This window comes from Notolepis coatsorum (genome assembly GCF_963971535.1).
Source record: "Notolepis coatsorum genome assembly, chromosome: 3".
NCBI lineage: Eukaryota > Metazoa > Chordata > Actinopteri > Aulopiformes > Paralepididae > Notolepis > Notolepis coatsorum.
Genome location: NC_140167.1, coordinates 203,486,391 through 203,504,916, shown reverse-complemented (window position 1 = coordinate 203,504,916; position 18,526 = coordinate 203,486,391). Strand labels below are relative to the sequence as shown.

At 44.5% G+C, this 18,526-nt stretch overlaps 1 protein-coding gene across 1 annotated transcript in view; it reads right to left on the bottom strand.

Moving 5' to 3' along the window:
• LOC311226139 (excitatory amino acid transporter 5-like) overlaps positions 1-18,526 on the bottom strand; it is a gene marked incomplete at both ends in the record, with an annotated part of 47,420 nt that overhangs the window by 10,918 nt on the left and 17,976 nt on the right. The window contains 3 exons of the mRNA XM_084311513.1: positions 3,612-3,711; positions 7,454-7,661; positions 7,792-7,834. Coding sequence (XP_084167639.1) covers positions 3,612-3,711; positions 7,454-7,661; positions 7,792-7,834 — 351 coding nt within the window. The remainder of the gene's footprint in view (positions 1-3,611; positions 3,712-7,453; positions 7,662-7,791; positions 7,835-18,526) is intronic.

Here is an 18,526-nt window from a genome sequence, read left to right as displayed (position 1 = left end):
TCTTTCTATGTGCATGTGACCCCACTGCCAGCCTTAACCCTTTCACTGCCACACGACAGAAGGTTAACCCTTTACTATCACACAACCGACGGTCGGGGTTAACCGGCTGTCGTGTGGCAGTGAAAGGGTTAAGGGGCGGGTGGATAAAACCTGAGATGCTGCCTTTTTGCCATTACCATTGGAGTGGATGTTGCGTCGGCCTTATTTCACTGTTGACTGTGCGTTTCATTTGTGACTCACAAAGCTACTCTTAGTGTCTTTGTTTTATCTTACTGGTGTTTCAACCAGGTAAGGTTGAGTGTGTCTTGCCACTCCTGGGTATTTGTACTAGCCTTGTGTTTTATGTTATTGCTGGGTGGTTCCCAGTTTGCCAACTGAACTATGTGGCGTTTGGTTGTGTCCAGTGACACCCTATAGGGGGCTAGATCCACAAAGGATGGATTGCACGGTGCTAGTTGCACCCTACTTACAATTCATGATGAATTGAAAATGGGGGACCCTGGTGTAAACAAGATGAAAGTCTTTCTCTGGTCTGCATCCCCTTAACAATTGTGTGTGTTGAGCCGTACTGTATTCTACCCATTCTACAATCTGTTAATAAAAGTTTCAATCAATCAAATTTGATTGCAAATCAAATTCTTTGTGGAGCTAGCCCGTCACTTGTGTTGTTTTAGTGTTTCCCCTTGTTTTCCCCATTAGGTGGGGTTATTGTTTAGGTTTCTACTTGTACCCGTTTTTGGTTTGTCTTCTTGTATATCCCTGTTTGTTCTCCCTTACCTTATCCCTGTTTGTGTGGTTCATTCCCCTTTATACACTAAATATCCTTTACTTTGAAAACGCTTTATTATTTCCTACCTACCGGGACCTGTGCTAAATGCACTCACTGGACGGGTTGGCTTCACAACAACCCGATTCAGGTACATTTATATTATTTATAGACCTTTGTCTGTGACAACGTGTCTCTCCTGGCTCCTGAGATAAGTCACCATTGACCCCTGCCTTGACCCCTGTCTTGATCTCCTAATCCTAAGCATGTGCCAAGGCTGCCGCCACCGTTGTTACCATCAACAGACATGATGGTGTCCTTCAGGCACGTGAAGTGCACGTCACAGGCAGAGCACGTTCTCACCATACGGTGACTCCTTAAGGCACGTGAAGTGCACGTCACAGGCAGAGCACGTTCTCACCATACGGTGACTCCTTAAGGCACGTGAAGTGCACGTCACAGGCAGAGCACGTTCTCACCATACGGTGACTCCTTAAGGCACGTGAAGTGCACGTCACAGGCAGAGCACGTTCTCACCATACGGTGACTCCTTAAGGCACGTGAAGTGCACGTCACAGGCAGAGCACGTTCTCACCATACGGTGACTCCTTAAGGCACGTGAAGTGCACGTCACAGGCAGAGCACGTTCTCACCATACGGTGACTCCTTAAGGCACGTGAAGTGCACGTCACAGGCAGAGCACGTTCTCACCATACGGTGACTCCTTAAGGCACGTGAAGTGCACGTCACAGGCAGAGCACGTTCTCACCATACGGTGACTCCTTAAGGCACGTGAAGTGCACGTCACAGGCAGAGCACGTTCTCACCATACGGTGACTCCTTAAGGCACGTGAAGTGCACGTCACAGGCAGAGCACGTTCTCACCATACGGTGACTCCTTAAGGCACGTGAAGTGCACGTCACAGGCAGAGCACGTTCTCACCATACGGTGACTCCTTAAGGCACGTGAAGTGCACGTCACAGGCAGAGCATGTTCTCACCATACGGTGACTCCTTAAGGCACGTGAAGTGCACGTCACAGGCAGAGCACGTTCTCACCATACGGTGACTCCTTAAGGCACGTGAAGTGCACGTCACAGGCAGAGCACGTTCTCACCATACGGTGACTCCTTAAGGCACGTGAAGTGCACGTCACAGGCAGAGCACGTTCTCACCATACGGTGACTCCTTAAGGCACGTGAAGTGCACGTCACAGGCAGAGCACGTTCTCACCATACGGTGACTCCTTAAGGCACGTGAAGTGCACGTCACAGGCAGAGCACGTTCTCACCACACGGTGACACGGCCACCAGGGCCGGGGCGAGGAACTACATGCTTCAAGTGTCAAGTGTATCAACTGTTAACACCTGTGGATATTCACGGTTCATGGAGTGTTGGTGAGATACTGTGTAGCCATTGAGACCTGGAAGACACTCGGGTGCTTTGGAATGCAACACTAAGGACTTAGGTCACAAGCACAGATATTAAATAATGATTATTCTGTTTCTCTGGATCAAAGGCATGGTAAATGAGACATTTAGAATGTCCAATTGAAGGATTTAAAGCCATTAAGTAATCTCATTAGATCAAGATGAAGCTCTGTAATCACCACACATGGATTCCTTCCCAAGCTAAATTATATTTAAAAAAATATATATAAAAATTTACAAACTGGACAAAAATTATATTTGCACAAACTCACTCACTCAAAAATGTATGAATTAATAAAGTAATTCGCTCATGATTAGCCAGTCTGCCCCTAGTGGCAGCTCACAGGTATGACAGAGTCTGCCCAGATACTTCTGATCTATTTTCCTTTCCTTCCTTTGTTTCTTTTTTAATTTATTTAAAAATGGTTATTTAAAAAAGAAAATATGTTTGCCTATTGTCAGCGACTTTGGGTCATTGAAAAGCACTATATAAAATAAATGAACTATTATTATTATGACACTGAGGGCGGGATCCACAAAGAATGGATCGCACAGTGCTAATTGCACCCTTACTTACAATTCATTCAATCAATTCATTATGAATTGAAAATGGGGGACCCTGGTGTAAACAAGACGAAAGTCTTTCTCTGGTCTGCATCCCCTTAACAATTGTGTGTATTGAGCCGTACTGTATTGTACCCATTCTGCAATCTGTTAATAAAATGTTCAATCAATCAATCACCTGGCGCGGTGATTGATTGATTGAAAATTTTTGGGTTTGTTTTTGGAACAGTATTTGGAAAGTATGCAAGCATCGCTATAGCTATGTAAGTCCTTTGTGTACTCCACTAGTTTTATAGGCCATAATAACCAGTGGTCATACAGTGATGAAATAAAAGGTGTTTTTTATATAATTAATCACCAGTAGCCTATACTGAAAAGTACATATATATATCAGAATAGTATTGTTTTATTTCCTGAGAAATACCCTATTCTCATGTACCTTGCATCAATCCGATACTACTTACTAATATATTGTAATGTTCTGAGGTTTGTGTGTCGCTCTGTTCGCCGGGGGTGTTGTTTCCCGCTGGGAGATATGGGAGGGGACACCGGAAGTTAGCTTGTTGTGGAACGTACGTGAAAGCAGGTAGCTGTGTGTCTATCACAAGCGAAGCATTGGCCTGTATGTAACAGTTTCAGTCTGGAATTAAACAACCACAAAGAAGTACAAACTGTCCTCATTCTTCCTGACATGACGGTATGACACAGAACGCTACAATATTCTATTCAATTTCAATCATAAAGATCTGATATATTTCACAAAAAGGCGGGCAAAGTGAGTTTAGTTGGGTTTACCCTCCATCACATCACATGCCTGGTAATAATAACCACGATTAATTTCCCTGACTCACCAAACAGCAGCGTTGATGATCTTCATGACACATTCGTTGATGCACTGACACACGTTGACCAGCGGGGCTCCCCTCTCGCCCATCCTGCCCAGCAGCAGACCTGAGGAACACGTGTTCAAAGTGTTCAATTCTCGAAGACACTCTGACGTCACGAGACCGCCGCCATCTTGGTATGGTGGAAAACAAACGGATTTCTACGATCAAATGTATGTGTTGAGCTCCGTTTTTATAACAACATTTTATCACATTCTTGTTCATTTCATAACCTTTTCATATAATTTGTTTTGAAAATATTGACTTACTATTTCGAAAGCCTTTCTGGTGATTCTAAGGCGGGAAAAAAAAAAGGCATGTAGGCTACTTGAAGAGAATGGACTAACGTTATATGGTGAAGTAGCTAGCAGCTAACATTTCTCTGCTGTTTACAGCCTCACAGCCAATAAAACTGAATTTACGATATACATATTTGTTCCTTATTCTCACCTGTTATGAAATGGGTAGAGCAGACATACGTATGATTTGACTTGGGGGCCAGGGTCTGCTTTGATCGACTCTCCCGTCTGAGTCTACATGTGCCCTCTTGATAGCCGCCAGCTATCCGTGATGCCTCAACTGGTATTATATAAAACTTTCGATTTGGATTTTTGATTATGTTATTATTACTAGTACAAAGCGTAACACAGCAGCTCTTTGGCATCGTGATGCACTGAAGAAAATTACCCTTGATTGTGTTTAATTTGCTGCTTTTCCGACCCGTTTCTGCACTAAATGAACCGTACACGATGTACGCGGCGTGCATGTTTCCCCCACGCCGCAGTTGCCTAGCAACAACAGACAGGAAGTTGACTTCGAGAATGTCCAATCTAGGCAATGGTACGGTTAGCCCCTTTCGTGACTGCGGTGTGCAAGCCTGGGGATCTAGTGACCGCAGTCACTCTCACGTGTGGCGCGACCAGTTTAAAAAGAAACTACCAAGCGTGATCGGGGGGCTCGGGGGGGGTCAAAAATATATCAGATATGAATTTCAAAGATACCCAGCGTACAATATGGGTTTAACACAGCTTTACAGTTGGGTCTGGAAGCTCGGAGTTGCTAATAAACAGTTTAAATCATTGTTACAAAGCGAGTGGTACTTACAGAGCGAGCCGTGTATTTCCGCCATTGGTGTCACCGCGCATGCGCACCAGGCATTTGGCTGCCTGGTCCAGGCATTTGGCTGCCTGGTGCGCATGCGCGGTGACACCAATGGCGGAAATACACGGCTAGATATATCGCCAACACTTCAGTACACAATGGAGCTGAACAGCACTCGGTGTGTGGCGCTCAAAGACTTCAGTACACAATGGAGCTGAACAGCACTCGGTGTGTGGCGCTCAAAGACTTCAGTACACAATGGAGCTGAACAGCACTCGGTGTGTGGCGCTCAAAGACTTCAGTACACAATGGAGCTGAACAGCACTCGGTGTGTGGCGCTCAAAGACTTCAGTACACAATGGAGCTGAACAGCACTCGGTGTGTGGCGCTCAAAGACTTCAGTACACAATGGAGCTGAACAGCACTCGGTGTGTGGCGCTCAAAGACTTCAGTACACAATGGAGCTGAACAGCACTCGGTGTGTGGCGCTCGGAGACTTCAGTACACAATGGAGCTGAACAGCACTCGGTGTGTGGCGCTCAAAGACTTCAGTACACAATGGAGCTGAACAGCACTCGGTGTGTGGCGCTCAAAGACTTCAGTACACAATGGAGCTGAACAGCACTCGGTGTGTGGCGCTCAAAGACTTCAGTACACAATGGAGCTGAACAGCACTCGGTGTGTGGCGCTCGGAGAACCCAAAGAATACATTTGAAAAAGCAACGTCTCTTTCCAGAAATCATGACCCGGTTACCCAAGATAATCCACACAGACCTCATTGTGAGCAGTTTCATGTAGGAACTATTTCTTACTGAAGTACATTATTATAGAGGTGAACATTACAACAATTAATTGTGTGGATGCCGTGCTCCTTTTTAGGTATTGCTGTCAAGTCCTCTTAGTGTATGTAGTGGATTTGTTCCTACTATTCTATCAGTGGTTCCACATACATACATACATGCATACATACATACATACATACATACATACATACATACATACATACATACATACATACATACATACATACATACATACATACATACATACATACATACATACATACATACATACATACATACATACATACATACATGTAAGTAAAGGATTTCTGTACTTTTTCCAACTATTTACCAACGCCATAATAAAACCATAATAGAGGAGGTTCCAGGGGTGTAAAGTACTTGAGTAATTGTACTTTGTTACAATACTTAAGTACTGTTTTTGTGAGGATTGGTTCATTCCCCGCCACACGCTTCTTAAGGTACTGTGATGATTGGTCCGTTGCCTAACGCACACTTCTAGGTCAAGTATCAATTACCATCACGCACCTGATGTGTGTTCTAATCAGCGCTCCAGAGGCTTCATATACTCTGACCTTCTGTCATTCGAGGTCGGGTCGTTTTGAGTATTACTGCTTTGAATACTTCTGCTTCTGCCTGTGTTCCCCGTTGCTGTGCCTCGTCTACTTTCCCTCCAGGACATCTGTGGATTGCCGCTGGTGAAAACCTTGTTCCCCCGTTTGGAGCTGCGCCTCGTTTACCCGCTTTACGCGTTTGCGCTTTGGTGAGTTGGAACCAAACCCCTTTTTGGATTCTTCTGTTTTGTGTGTTTCAAGAACACTGAAGAGTATCATTTTTTGCTTGCACTAGACTCAGCTAAATTGTGTGTTAAAGGACACGCTGAAGATTATCATTTTGCTTGCACTGGACTCAGCTGAATTGTGTGTTGTGGAGAACACTGAGGATTATCGTTTTTTGTTTGTTCTGGACTCAGCTAAGGGAGGAGGGAACCGCACTGCCTCTGTGTTATGTTGGACTGTTATTGATCTCTCTCTCTCTCTCTCTCCGTTTCCACCTCGAGTTGAAGCTGGGAGTATCTGCAGAGCCTCTACGGCGTCAACACCGATTCCCCACCTCTAACACCAAGAGGATCTGCAGAGCCGCAGATAACTCTGCCGAAGGCAGTCTCCCTTTTTGTTTCGAAATTGTTACTTGACTCCTTTTTGACTCTGTAAATAAATACGCCCTAGTATTTGGCTAACTCTGAACTACCTGTCTGTGCCGTGCGTTTGAGGTCGGTTTCAAACCCTAACAGTTTTGGGGGATTTGTACTTTAAGTATTATTAGGTTTGTATACTTGTACTTTTACTCAATTACATTTCAGAGGAAAAAAAACATACTTTTTACTCCGTACATTTAAAATGCAGACCTACAAAGTACAAAGTACAAATCTCGCAGGTCCAACCATTTTAATTCGTATATTTGTTTCTCTGGCCGAACTAACGTTAACGTTATTATTCCTGCGGCCGCACTTTATTTAAAAACAGCCAATCAAATCCCCATCAATGGAAAATGAACCCGCCCATACCCATGCTGATTGGTCCTTGTGCAACACTAGAAAGCACGGATCTTTGATTAAACACCTGCTATCAGAAGAATAATTTCATATCAAATGAAAACTTGGCCCACGATGGAATGAGTTTGAGACCCCTGGTCTATCCCTTCCAATAAAATTAAGTTTTTACTTTTACTTTTTAGTACTTAAGTACATTTAAAAGAAGAAACTTTTAGACTTTTACTCTGGTGTGTTTTTAGCCAGATACTCTGACTTTTACTTGAGTACGATTTTTGAGATGGTATACCCATACTTTCACTTAAGTATAATTTCTGGGTACTTTTTACACCCCTGGGAGGTGCCCGTCTCACCCATGGTGGCAGAGAAGATGACGATGCCCAGCACGTTCATCTGCGTGCTGATGCCCGGGGTGGTCTTGTACTGGATCTCGGGGGCAGGGGTGAGCTCTAAGTAGACCGTCCGCCCGTCGGGGTCGTCGTCGTCGGGCACCACGTACACGAAGTTAGGCTTGATTGTTCTGGCGGCGATCTTCAGTATCGGAATCAGGTCCGTTTTGTACTGGAAGACAAACCCGAGGCAGAGAGAGAGATGTTCAGACTCGGAGAGAGAGCTAGAGCTCAACTCTATGGTCTGTAAAAACCAACAATGTATTTGTTGATGGGAGTCAGATTTTAGGGTCGTTGCTTACCTGTTGAAATGTGGCCTCGATAATATTGGAGGGTACCATATTCCTGTAGGGGGGAAACAAGAGAAATATGAAATAATGAAATATAAATCTTATTTATCGAGAAATATACGAACAGGTTTGTACAGAAAACACGTTTTAATGTTTGCTAAGAAAGATATTTCAGCCCCAAATGAGATGTTAACTATAGTCTTCTTTGGGCTCCATGTTTCATTCAGATGTGTAGCTCTTATCAGTCAATGACCTGAAACACATCTTTGTGAGTGAAACACATCTTTGTGAGTGAGACACATCTTTGTGAGTGAAACACATCTTTGTGAGTGAGACACATCTTTGTGAGTGAGACACATCTTTGTGAGTGAGACACATCTTTGTGAGTGAAACACATCTTTGTGAGTGAGACACATCTTTGTGAGTGAAACACATCTAACACATCTTTGTGAGTGAAACACATCTTTGTGAGTGGCCTTTGAGACCCAACACAACTTGACGGCTTAAATGCACCAGGTGGGGCTCAATATTAAATGACTCATAGATTGAATCATTGATGTATTTATATTTATTAGCTGACACACACATAACTCTCTGAATGCACACATGGACGTATTAAAAAATGACAGCTGTGTTAGGGCTTGTGTCCATAGCGGACGTTTTATGTTGTCAGCTCCTTCCTGTCATTCATTTCTATGCTACAGGCGTGACAGGCGCGCTCCTCTTCCCAGCGCCGCGCCTCGCGTTTATGAGCTCTCGGCGGCAGCGTTTTTGGGCGGAGCGCTCCCAGCGCATAAAGTTGAAACTAGTTCAACTTTTGGAAAGGAGCGCCGCTCATCAAGGTAATCAACATCGACGCTCTGAGCTTTTTTTTTTCTCTTTTTTTCAAAGCGGTCGGCCTTGAAAAAAACGTCCGCTATGGACACAAGCCTTTAAAGATGCATTAAAATGACACACGATACATGTTCCCATGAACACATCGTTGAACACCTGTTGTTTTTAAACCCATCCTTAGAGCCGGATTTCCCAATCTCTGGGACTTGGAACCCAAGGTCCCCTGGTATGAAAATAGAGTCCCTATCATTTATGTCCAATTGATGAACAGATGTTTTGAATGTTGGGGGGGGGGGTCACAGCACTTTTTCTGACCTCCAGTATGAGGTCATCTGCTCCTAAAGGTTGGGAACCCCTCCTTTAGAATGTGCTGTCAAACATCTCAACGACAACACGTCTTTTTCCAGTCGGATCGGCGACCCCAGGGGATGGTAAATGCCGGTAAATGGACTGCATTTATATAGCGTCCTTTACGATTCATACCTCACATTCACCCGTTCACTCACACACCCATGCCGACCTGCCCATCGGGAGCAGTTAGGGGCAGTTAACCCGTTCACTGCCACACGACAGCCAGTTAACCCTTTCACTGTGACAATACAGAAGGTTAGCCCTTTACTATCACACAACCGACGGCGATGCTCCATCATTAGCATCAGTAGCTCTGCGGATGCGGAGCTAATGATGCTAATGATGGAGCATCGCCGTCGGTTGTGTGATAGTAAAGGGTTAACCTTCTGTCGTGTGGCAGTGAAAGAGTTAAGTGTCTTGCTCAAGGACACGTCGACACGCTGCCCGCTCTACCCCCTGAGCCACTGTCGCCCCCAGAACACAGGGATCAATCGATAATATTCATTCACAGTTCTTAGAAACGATTGACCACGAATCAAGCCCTCTTTTGGGGGATATTAATGATGCCAATGCGGGGGAATTAATCAATTTCTCTTAAAATGGCATGCAAGTCCTTTCAAGCACTTGTATTCCTGTTACTATCCCTCTAACCTGAAGAAGTACTCCCCCAACAATAGCCTGTTCAAGCTGCCGAGGTCAGGCAAGCACCTCTGCATACATGCAGCAAGAACAGAGAGACTCAGGCTCAGCTTCTTCCCTCAGGCCATTAGAACACTGAACACTGATCTCTCCACACACAAGTACACATGTCATGAACACACACACACACACACACACACACACACACACACACACACACACACACACACACACACACACACACACACACACACACACACACACACACACACACACACACACACACACACACACACACACACACACACACACACACACACACACACACACACACACACCACACATTCTGCACTCTCTCACACACAAACACACCACAGGTCACTTTAAAAACTGCATATTGTATAGTAGTGTACATAGGACTCATTACCTAAGCTTAGCATTGTATTGTATTTTATCTTAGTACTTTTATCATATCTATTTTATTATCTATTCAATTTTATTCTATTATTATTTGTATTTTTTGCACAATCGAAGCGGGCATGGCCACCTTCATTTCACTATAATATAGATAGTGCAAAGTAATGATCATGTACAGTAAGTCAAATGTACCTACTTCAAGATTCAAGATTCATATTATGTCGTGTGTATGTATGTATGTGATGAATAAACCTTAAACGCCATTTAACTGTACATGATCATTACTAAGAAATGCAAACAGAAGAGCGGCGGCCAGTTTGTCAGAGACGTAACTCTATTAGCAGGGATGCTAACGCTGTGCTCTGACCCCCCGGGCGTCGTTAGCCTGGCATACATGTATATCTAGAGGGGGTCGCACTCATACAGTCATATAACATTTTATGACGATTTAATTGTTAAAATGTTTTGTGTAACAGATGACATAATTAAATCAGCATATAATGTTTTATCACCCTCTCTCCAGAAAATAGTTTTCTTAGAAACTGAATACCTCTTCTACTTCATTTAGCATTTTTGCATTTTGTACATTTTAGTTCTGTAAAATGTTATATTTTGTATATTGTTTGGTCTTTTGCTGTTTTATGAAGCAGAATCTCAGGAGGCTCATACAGAACCAGGCATTTCACTATAATAATGTACATGTAAATAAAACAAAACTTTAAACTTGAGAAACAGAGACCAGTCTTGATTGCAGTCATCAATTGTACAACAACAACAACAACAACAACAACAACCCTCCATTGACACCTTTCCACAGAATCTCTCCTGAGTCTGTCTGGGGGGTTGTTAACAGAATCCTACACAGAACCTCTGATCTCAACAGGGGTAACAGGAGCCTCTGCAGGAGATCTGCTTTTACTGCACGCCGGGTCAAAGGACAAACATGGGCGAGGCGGGCCCTGACCTGGATCGTGAGGGGAGGGGACTTTCGGACAGGCACGAGCCCGGTCAGCCCTCCTCCTGACGTGTGCCGAGGCGGATATCATTATATCCTCACACGGTCAATGACTCTGTTGTTAATCTGCAAATCATCCTTGGCGGATTACTAAAAATATACCAATCATCCCTGCCGTTTAATTGGATTGACGCCATGCTTGTGCTAGTGTGTGCATGTGTGTTGTGCTTAGGGTTGGGTACCAAACACTCAATCGGTACCAAATTTCGGTACCTTTACATGTTTAGTATAAGAGTGTAATAGACTACAAGAGGGAGCCTTTTCCACAAATATATATATTACTGTCCCATCTCTTGGGTCTTTGGACCAGACAAGGTCAGAGGAGTTTGATAATATCTACTGAGGATGGCCAGATAATGTTGATCTTTAAACATTTAAAAACATAATACATGCTCATGCAATATATTTTGTGTAGTGTGTTACAACAACAAATTACAAAATGTTCTAAATAAATAACAATGTTTAAACTGAGTTTGGACTTCTTTTCCTTTTTTTTTTTTTACAACTGAAATAAAAAATGTTGTTATTACAGAGCGAGTAAGTACCAAAAAAAGGTGCCATTGGGTACTGATACCGAATTCCAGGAACTATTGGTCCAAATGTGAACGGTACCCAACCCTAGTTGTGCAGCTTGTTTTTTTGACAAATTGTTTCTAATTTAGTTAATTTGCTTCGTTGTCTTCTCTTGAGTTGTGTTGGGCGGCCTTTACTTTAGAGAAAGACATGGTGGCCGTGGTGTGTTTGTAATACTAGAGGAGATTGGGGGTGCTTAATGTCTGAAGGAGTCGACTGAAGGCTTCTTGTCCCCTGCGAAAGCATGCAATTGGTCCACTGATGGATACATCTTGATATTTGTGTGAAATCCTCTTTCAGTGCCTCTTTGCCCGTTTTCTTAGGCAGTCAGCCTCGCTGGTATGTGCGCCATTATCGTTAAGTCCAATGCACACGGCGGGCGACCGACGTCGCCTGGCGATGCGATCGTCTGTCGCTCAACGACAATCGCTTGGCCCCCCACACCAGAGGCGACCGTTCAGGTATAATAAGCTATTATGTGTCGCTCTGTCTAGCTGGGGGTGTGGTTTCCCCCGGGAGATATCAGAGGACGGACCGGACGTTAGGTTGTCGTGAAACGAGATGAATTAGCAGGTAGCTGTGTTGTGTGTTACGAGGGAAGTATTAACCTGTAAAACCCATATTGAGCTGGAATTAAACCACCATATACGAATACAACCTCTCCTCATTCTTCCTGACATTACTGCAAGACTGATCGCTACAATACGTTCACTAGGCACCGATTGGACAAGTAATGTTATGCTGAGAGAGAACTGTCTGTTCTCCAACTAACGTTATTTATTTAAATTGTTCCTGTTAATAATAAAGTAGCATGGTAATAATACGTAGGTTATTGATCAATGAATGTATTGATAAATCAATGGTGTACAAATGCTACACCAGTAGAAGTCATGTTATTTGCTTATTGTCCTGCTGTGTCGCCTGCCGTCGCCTCACAAAATAGGATCGAGGCGATTTTTAGCGAGGCAACAGAAATTGCTGCGCGATCGTCGCTTCAAAATCTCCTGCCGTGTGGGTTCTCTCATTCATAACAATGGAAGCGATAGAATTCTGTCGGTCGCCTCGCTTAAAAAATCGGTCGCCTGGAAAGAATCGCCCGCCATGTGCGTTGGACTTTAGCCACGCTTCTAGGCCTCTTTACTTTTGGAAAGAATGATACATTTATTTTTATTATTATTATTTTTATAATTCTTTTGCATTCGACTAAGAGGTTGGCAGTCGACTTCGGCTCCTTTCGATCGATTAGTTGATTATTCGACTAGTCGAGGTCAGCCCTACTCTCAACTCTTGAGACTGGAGGAGATGCAGGACTATAGTTGTAGCCATTACACTAGCTAATAGGGCTGTACCGAATGTCATTTTTTTTTTTTTTTTTACATTCAAAGCTTCTATATTTTTTATCAATTTTTTTGTTCTCACTTTTTTCTGTATTTTTCTCCCATCCCAATTTAGTCGTTATGCCAATTCCCTTCCTGGTCGTTGCATGCATTGCCCCACTGTCGGCCTAGGGAGGGTGAAGACTATCACATGCCTCCGATACATGTGGAGTCAGCCAGCCGCTTCTTTTCACCTGACAGCGAGGACTCTCACTGGGGGAGCGTAACACTATCTCCCCCAGATCCCCTCCCTGCTGAGCAGGCGCCCCGACCGACCTGTAGGAACCGCAGTTTACAACGACCAGGACACACACACATACCCCACCGGCTTCCCACCGGCTAACACTGCCAATTGTGTTAGTAGGGACGACTGACCAAGCCGGAGGTACCGCTGACAGCTGGATTCGATCCCAGAGTCTCTGCGGTGGTAGGCGAGGGCATTCTCCACTGCGCTACCCAGCCGCACATTCGAAGCTTCTATTGAAGTATTCTTTTTTATTTATTATTATTATAATATATATATATTTTTTTAAATATCCTCAAACAAAATTAGTATTTTTTTTTTATTAAATCAACTTGAATATATCTCATCAGTTTCGTCAACATAAATAATCCAATCAGGGCACGGTTGGTATGAAAGTGATGGTGACGTCTTGATGGAGCGCAGAGCGCAGAGCGGATGCAGATACTGTAGGCTACATTTATGATAAATGTTTTATTTACATTTTTATGACGAGACATATACTATAATAGTATAATACTATAATATTAGTGTAGCCTAATCTTTATCTGCAACTGTGAAGAAAACCCCCATTGGGACCGCAAACCAGAGAAAAGTCGGGTTATCTCGCCATGCGTTGAACGCCAGAAACCCGAGATTTCTTTTCCTTTGATCCCCATTCTATACGGTCAGCCGGAGCCCTCTAGATGTCTTTGATTCATCTGCCTAAGTTGGAATTGCAATGACGATTGAATCTCACCAGGTGGCAGTATCGCCTACCTTTTGAACTCTGATTGTCTGAACTAGACTGTATCTGTCCTGCTCCCTTTCTTTCCTGCCTCTCTCTGAGGGGGAGGAGCTCTTGCAGAGCAATCGCTAGGAGATCTCCTCGCCTCAAAACCTATAGTTTCCCGTATACAAGTAATTACATATAAACGAGTAATCGCGATCGCCGATGGGATCATTGGAATTATTCTTTTTGTAGTACCTTCTGGCTAACGTAAGGTATATTCTATGTCTATTTTACCGAACCTGAAACATGGTTCTGTAACGATCACAGTGTTGTATCTTACCGGACCTAAACCAAGCTTTTAGTAACGATCGCATTTTCGGGGTAAGACTACCCCCCCCCCCCCCCCCCCCCCCCGCCTCCTTGATGATTTTGTGAACATGGTATATACCTTTGATTTGGGAGTTTTTGGGGTTTCGGTAGAACGATTTGGGCTTATTGCATAAAACGCATCATATCTCACGATCCATGAAAAAAGACTGGATTATTTTGGAAATGGGCCGATGTTTAGCGTGTAGCGTGTAACAAACTACAGTGTGTAGAAATGAGCTGATTAGTCTGTAATGGACTATGAACAATGCCTGTAAAATGAGCCATACTATCGTCTCCATAGCTATAATACAGAACATACGATGGGTCTGCAAACATCACTAAAATGGTCAATAACGCTGGCACCATTTAGTAAAGATGGCGAAAGCTGGTGGCAGTCAAAGAGTTAAAACAGAATGAATAAAAGAAAAATTATAAAAAATTTAACTTTTATTTTTTCTAATGTTGATTTATAATTCGAATGTCAACGTTATGAAGCTTCGAACTATTCGGTACAGCCCTACTCAGGGGGGCGGGGCTTCAGGGGGGGCTGTAGGGGCGGTGCTCCCCGGGCCCGGGACGGTCGGGACCCAATGGGGGCCCGTCGCCGAGGCAGCAGGCTCCGCCCCCGAGATATTGGCAGGCGGGCCCTGCTGCCTCGCGCCACTCAGTGCACTGACGTTTGTGGTCATATTAGGTATAAAGCATCGTAGCCTATAATATGAGTTGAACTTGTGCTGCTTTTTTCACACTCACATTTAACATTAAAACATGAACAATTGCAAGTGAATCCCTTCTATTGTCTCCATCTTCAAATTTATTTTGGGTAAAATCGTCATCAGCCGTCCATCAACATCATACGTAAATGAACGTCATCATCATCACTTATCAACAGAGCCCTGCCTAAGCATGAGCGGGAGCAGTTATAAACACAAAAGTGGAGCGACAAAACGCAAAGAAAAAGATAAAAGGGACCAAGGAAAAGACTAATTGTCCAAGCTATAGAAATGTATATTTTTTCCGCCCTACTCTCCTCCTGCGGGAGAAACCTTAAATTGTTGAAGAGCCCCACAACAACGTTAGTGGGGGTGAGTCAGATTTACAGGTAGGCTACAATCACGGACACACACTGTCAACAAGAAAACGTGAGTTTATTGTAAATGTTGATATGGTTGTTGTTACTGATCGTGTAGTATCACATTAAAACGCTTATGTCCCACTCGCTGGTCATCTCGCCATGATGCGCTTGTTGCAAAAGACGCGGATATTCTCAAAGCATCTACTCTACTGCAAAATGCCATCAGTGTTTTGGTGGAGTAACCTATAGGGGACAATTTGATGAGGCGAAGTCCGCCACTCTTGCCCTGGCTACTAAATGGGGAAGTCAAACACAGTTTGAAACAACGCAGGGCCAGGAAGCGTCACTTTGATGAACTTTCTGAAGACAGCCGCCTCACTGACGCAGAGAGAAACTTTCGGGGGAACGTTTTCAATGCATGTCTCGATATAATCATCCAGCAACTGTCCCAAAGATTCACCAGTTTAAATGCAACTGTGAACATGTTTGAGGCAATTCACCCCAACACAAGCTGTAATGTATATTCATTAATATTTCACTGAAGGATTACAGATCCTTAGATCTAAGATCTAGCTCCTCTGGTGAGAGCATAATCTCTCCCACTGTGCCAATGGGTCGAGTGACCAACCCAGAAATACTCTGACCTGATGACCTGTGTGACCTAATGCTTGGCTATATCGGCCCTCCGGCCACAGGCCACTGAGGGGAAGCAAAGATGGACATATTATCAGATTCAGCAACAGCTCACATATAACCCCACATATGACCATATACGACCAAGCCTGTCTGATCATCTATTTACTAACCAGTGGCTCGCTAAATTTGGAACCCACATTGTTGTGAAGGGCCAGATTAAACCGAATATATATATTTATTATATATATATATTTAATTGTATTTGTATATTCTCTAATATTCCTTGATATCCCTTGTATATTCCTTGTACAATATGCATTGAATATCCATTCTAGCCTACTGAACATCCCATAATAGTCTCCATTCTACTATTGGTCGAGACCTTGGTGCCAGGCTGCCATACCCCCCAGACCCAGTTCAAACGTACCGCTCAACATGTACGAACAAGTCCTAGTTCCGCGTAGGAATCTGGCTACCGCACCACTAACGGTACTATTTGTTCATAGTGCGTATATATACTGCGCTACTAAAGTAGGACTTCCTTTTTAGTCCAGTTTCTTACCCTCCAATAGAGTGACAGACGTAAAGCCTCCCTGCGACGCCACGTGTGGGAGTAAGGCCAAGTTCGGCCTACCATCGGTATTGAGACATTGTGTATATTAATATTTGAATAGTCATATTTGGCACTATATCGTCGAGTTGGACGTAGTCTATTAAGCTAATAATAGTCTATTCATATGTAGTGCTTCGTGCGGTGAGAATACGATCGTAGTCAGTACCCCATCGTTTCGGGCAGAGAACTGGCTGCTTATCCAGGGTGGCCGACCCCATGTGAGGCTGCACCCGAGGAGCCCCAGAGCCGACGAGCGAGTGGACCTGCATACCGGATTATTCTACCGACGACAGCCCGCCTTCCCAGGCATGGATTATGCTTTGTATACAGTGATTATTCTATGGATAAAGACCAACACTGCCGTGTGTTGGAAACCCCCCCCCGGAGAGGACGACAGGTGAGGAGACGCTCTACACGACGAGGTCGCTTCACGTCTCTCCATCGTGGACCGAAGGAAGCCGGCCCACAGAGAGTCCAACTGCTTTCATCTGTGGATCGAGGATCGCTGAGGCACCGAGCCGCACAACCGTGGGTTCTCCCAGGATACCCTCGGCCAGACGGATACAGCCAGACTCTACCCCCCCCCCCCTTCTCCAGTTGTCTTACAAGCGACCGGAATTCCCCCCTAGTGTATCCAGTTCTATAATCATTAAAGTATCATTGCTATTATTCCTTAAATATTCCAGGTTGTATATTTACCGCCTGCGCCACCAGAGATTGGACGTTCTCTATTGATATACCAACGAATACTCATTTGCCATAAAAGTGCATCCTATTTCAAATCATAAATGTAATTAAGTGATTGCTCTACATACCTTTTGCTATGTATTAATTATTATTAAACGCAGACTTTCGACTTGGTACATTTGTGTTGGATCGTTTCATCTACGTGGGAGTGTTTACCATAATTATTTATGCCTAGTACTGGGTGGCCAGAGTCTAAAGTACAAGAGGTAGTGGTAGTAAGTATCATATCTAACAATACAGTCAGGGAATTGTACCCCTCAGTTAAAATTGGTCCTTCGAGCCGGAGGGTAATTAGTGTAATATTAATATAGTGTTATTAATATTGAAATGGCCTATGATGAACACTCCACGAAACGATCCTCCTAACCAACGCCCGCAGCGCGAACGACGGCTCCCTCAGTACTTAGAGGCTTACGCTGTCAGTCAACAACCTAGTCTTCTACTAACAGTAAACGCGGTAAAACTAGAAAGTAAAAGTATGTCTAACCCCAACGCCCAGACTACCCCGACCATAGAGGCCCCTACAAGTTCTAATGTAACTGACCAAGTTCACGGTGGGGACCAGTGGGAACCAGACATGACTTCACACCCCGCCAGTACTGAAGAAGTAGTCCCCGATGAGTCCCGGGAGGAATACAACGCTACCGAGAGAGAACTCGGAACGGAAGAAGACGGGGAGAGCACCGTGGAGATAGAGCTCCAAGGCTCCGCAAGGAGTACCCCGAGGGAAGGCTCCCCTATACAACCGCCTTCTCCCAGCGAGGCAGAGAGGACCCTACAGCAGGCCTTCCTCATCAGCCTGAACGCCGCTGCTGAACGCGACCGACTGCAGATCCAGCAGCGGAGCGAAGAAGAGCATATACGTCTAGAAATAAAACGCATCCAGAGGGAAGAGAATGTGGCCCGAGACCGAGCAGACAGCCAGCGAGCAGCTGCTGGTGCTCTACGGGACGCAGAGCGCGACAGACAGCAAGCGCAACTAATAGAACAGCTGATCAGACGGACAACACCCTCTCCCTCCGCCAGAGGCTCCAGGAACTCGTCTAGACACACCTCCAGGGCGGCATCCCCTAGCCGAGTAAACAACCCTGAACTTGACCAACAGACGAGGTCTATACCCCCCACAGACCACCTCCCCCCACCGGTCCA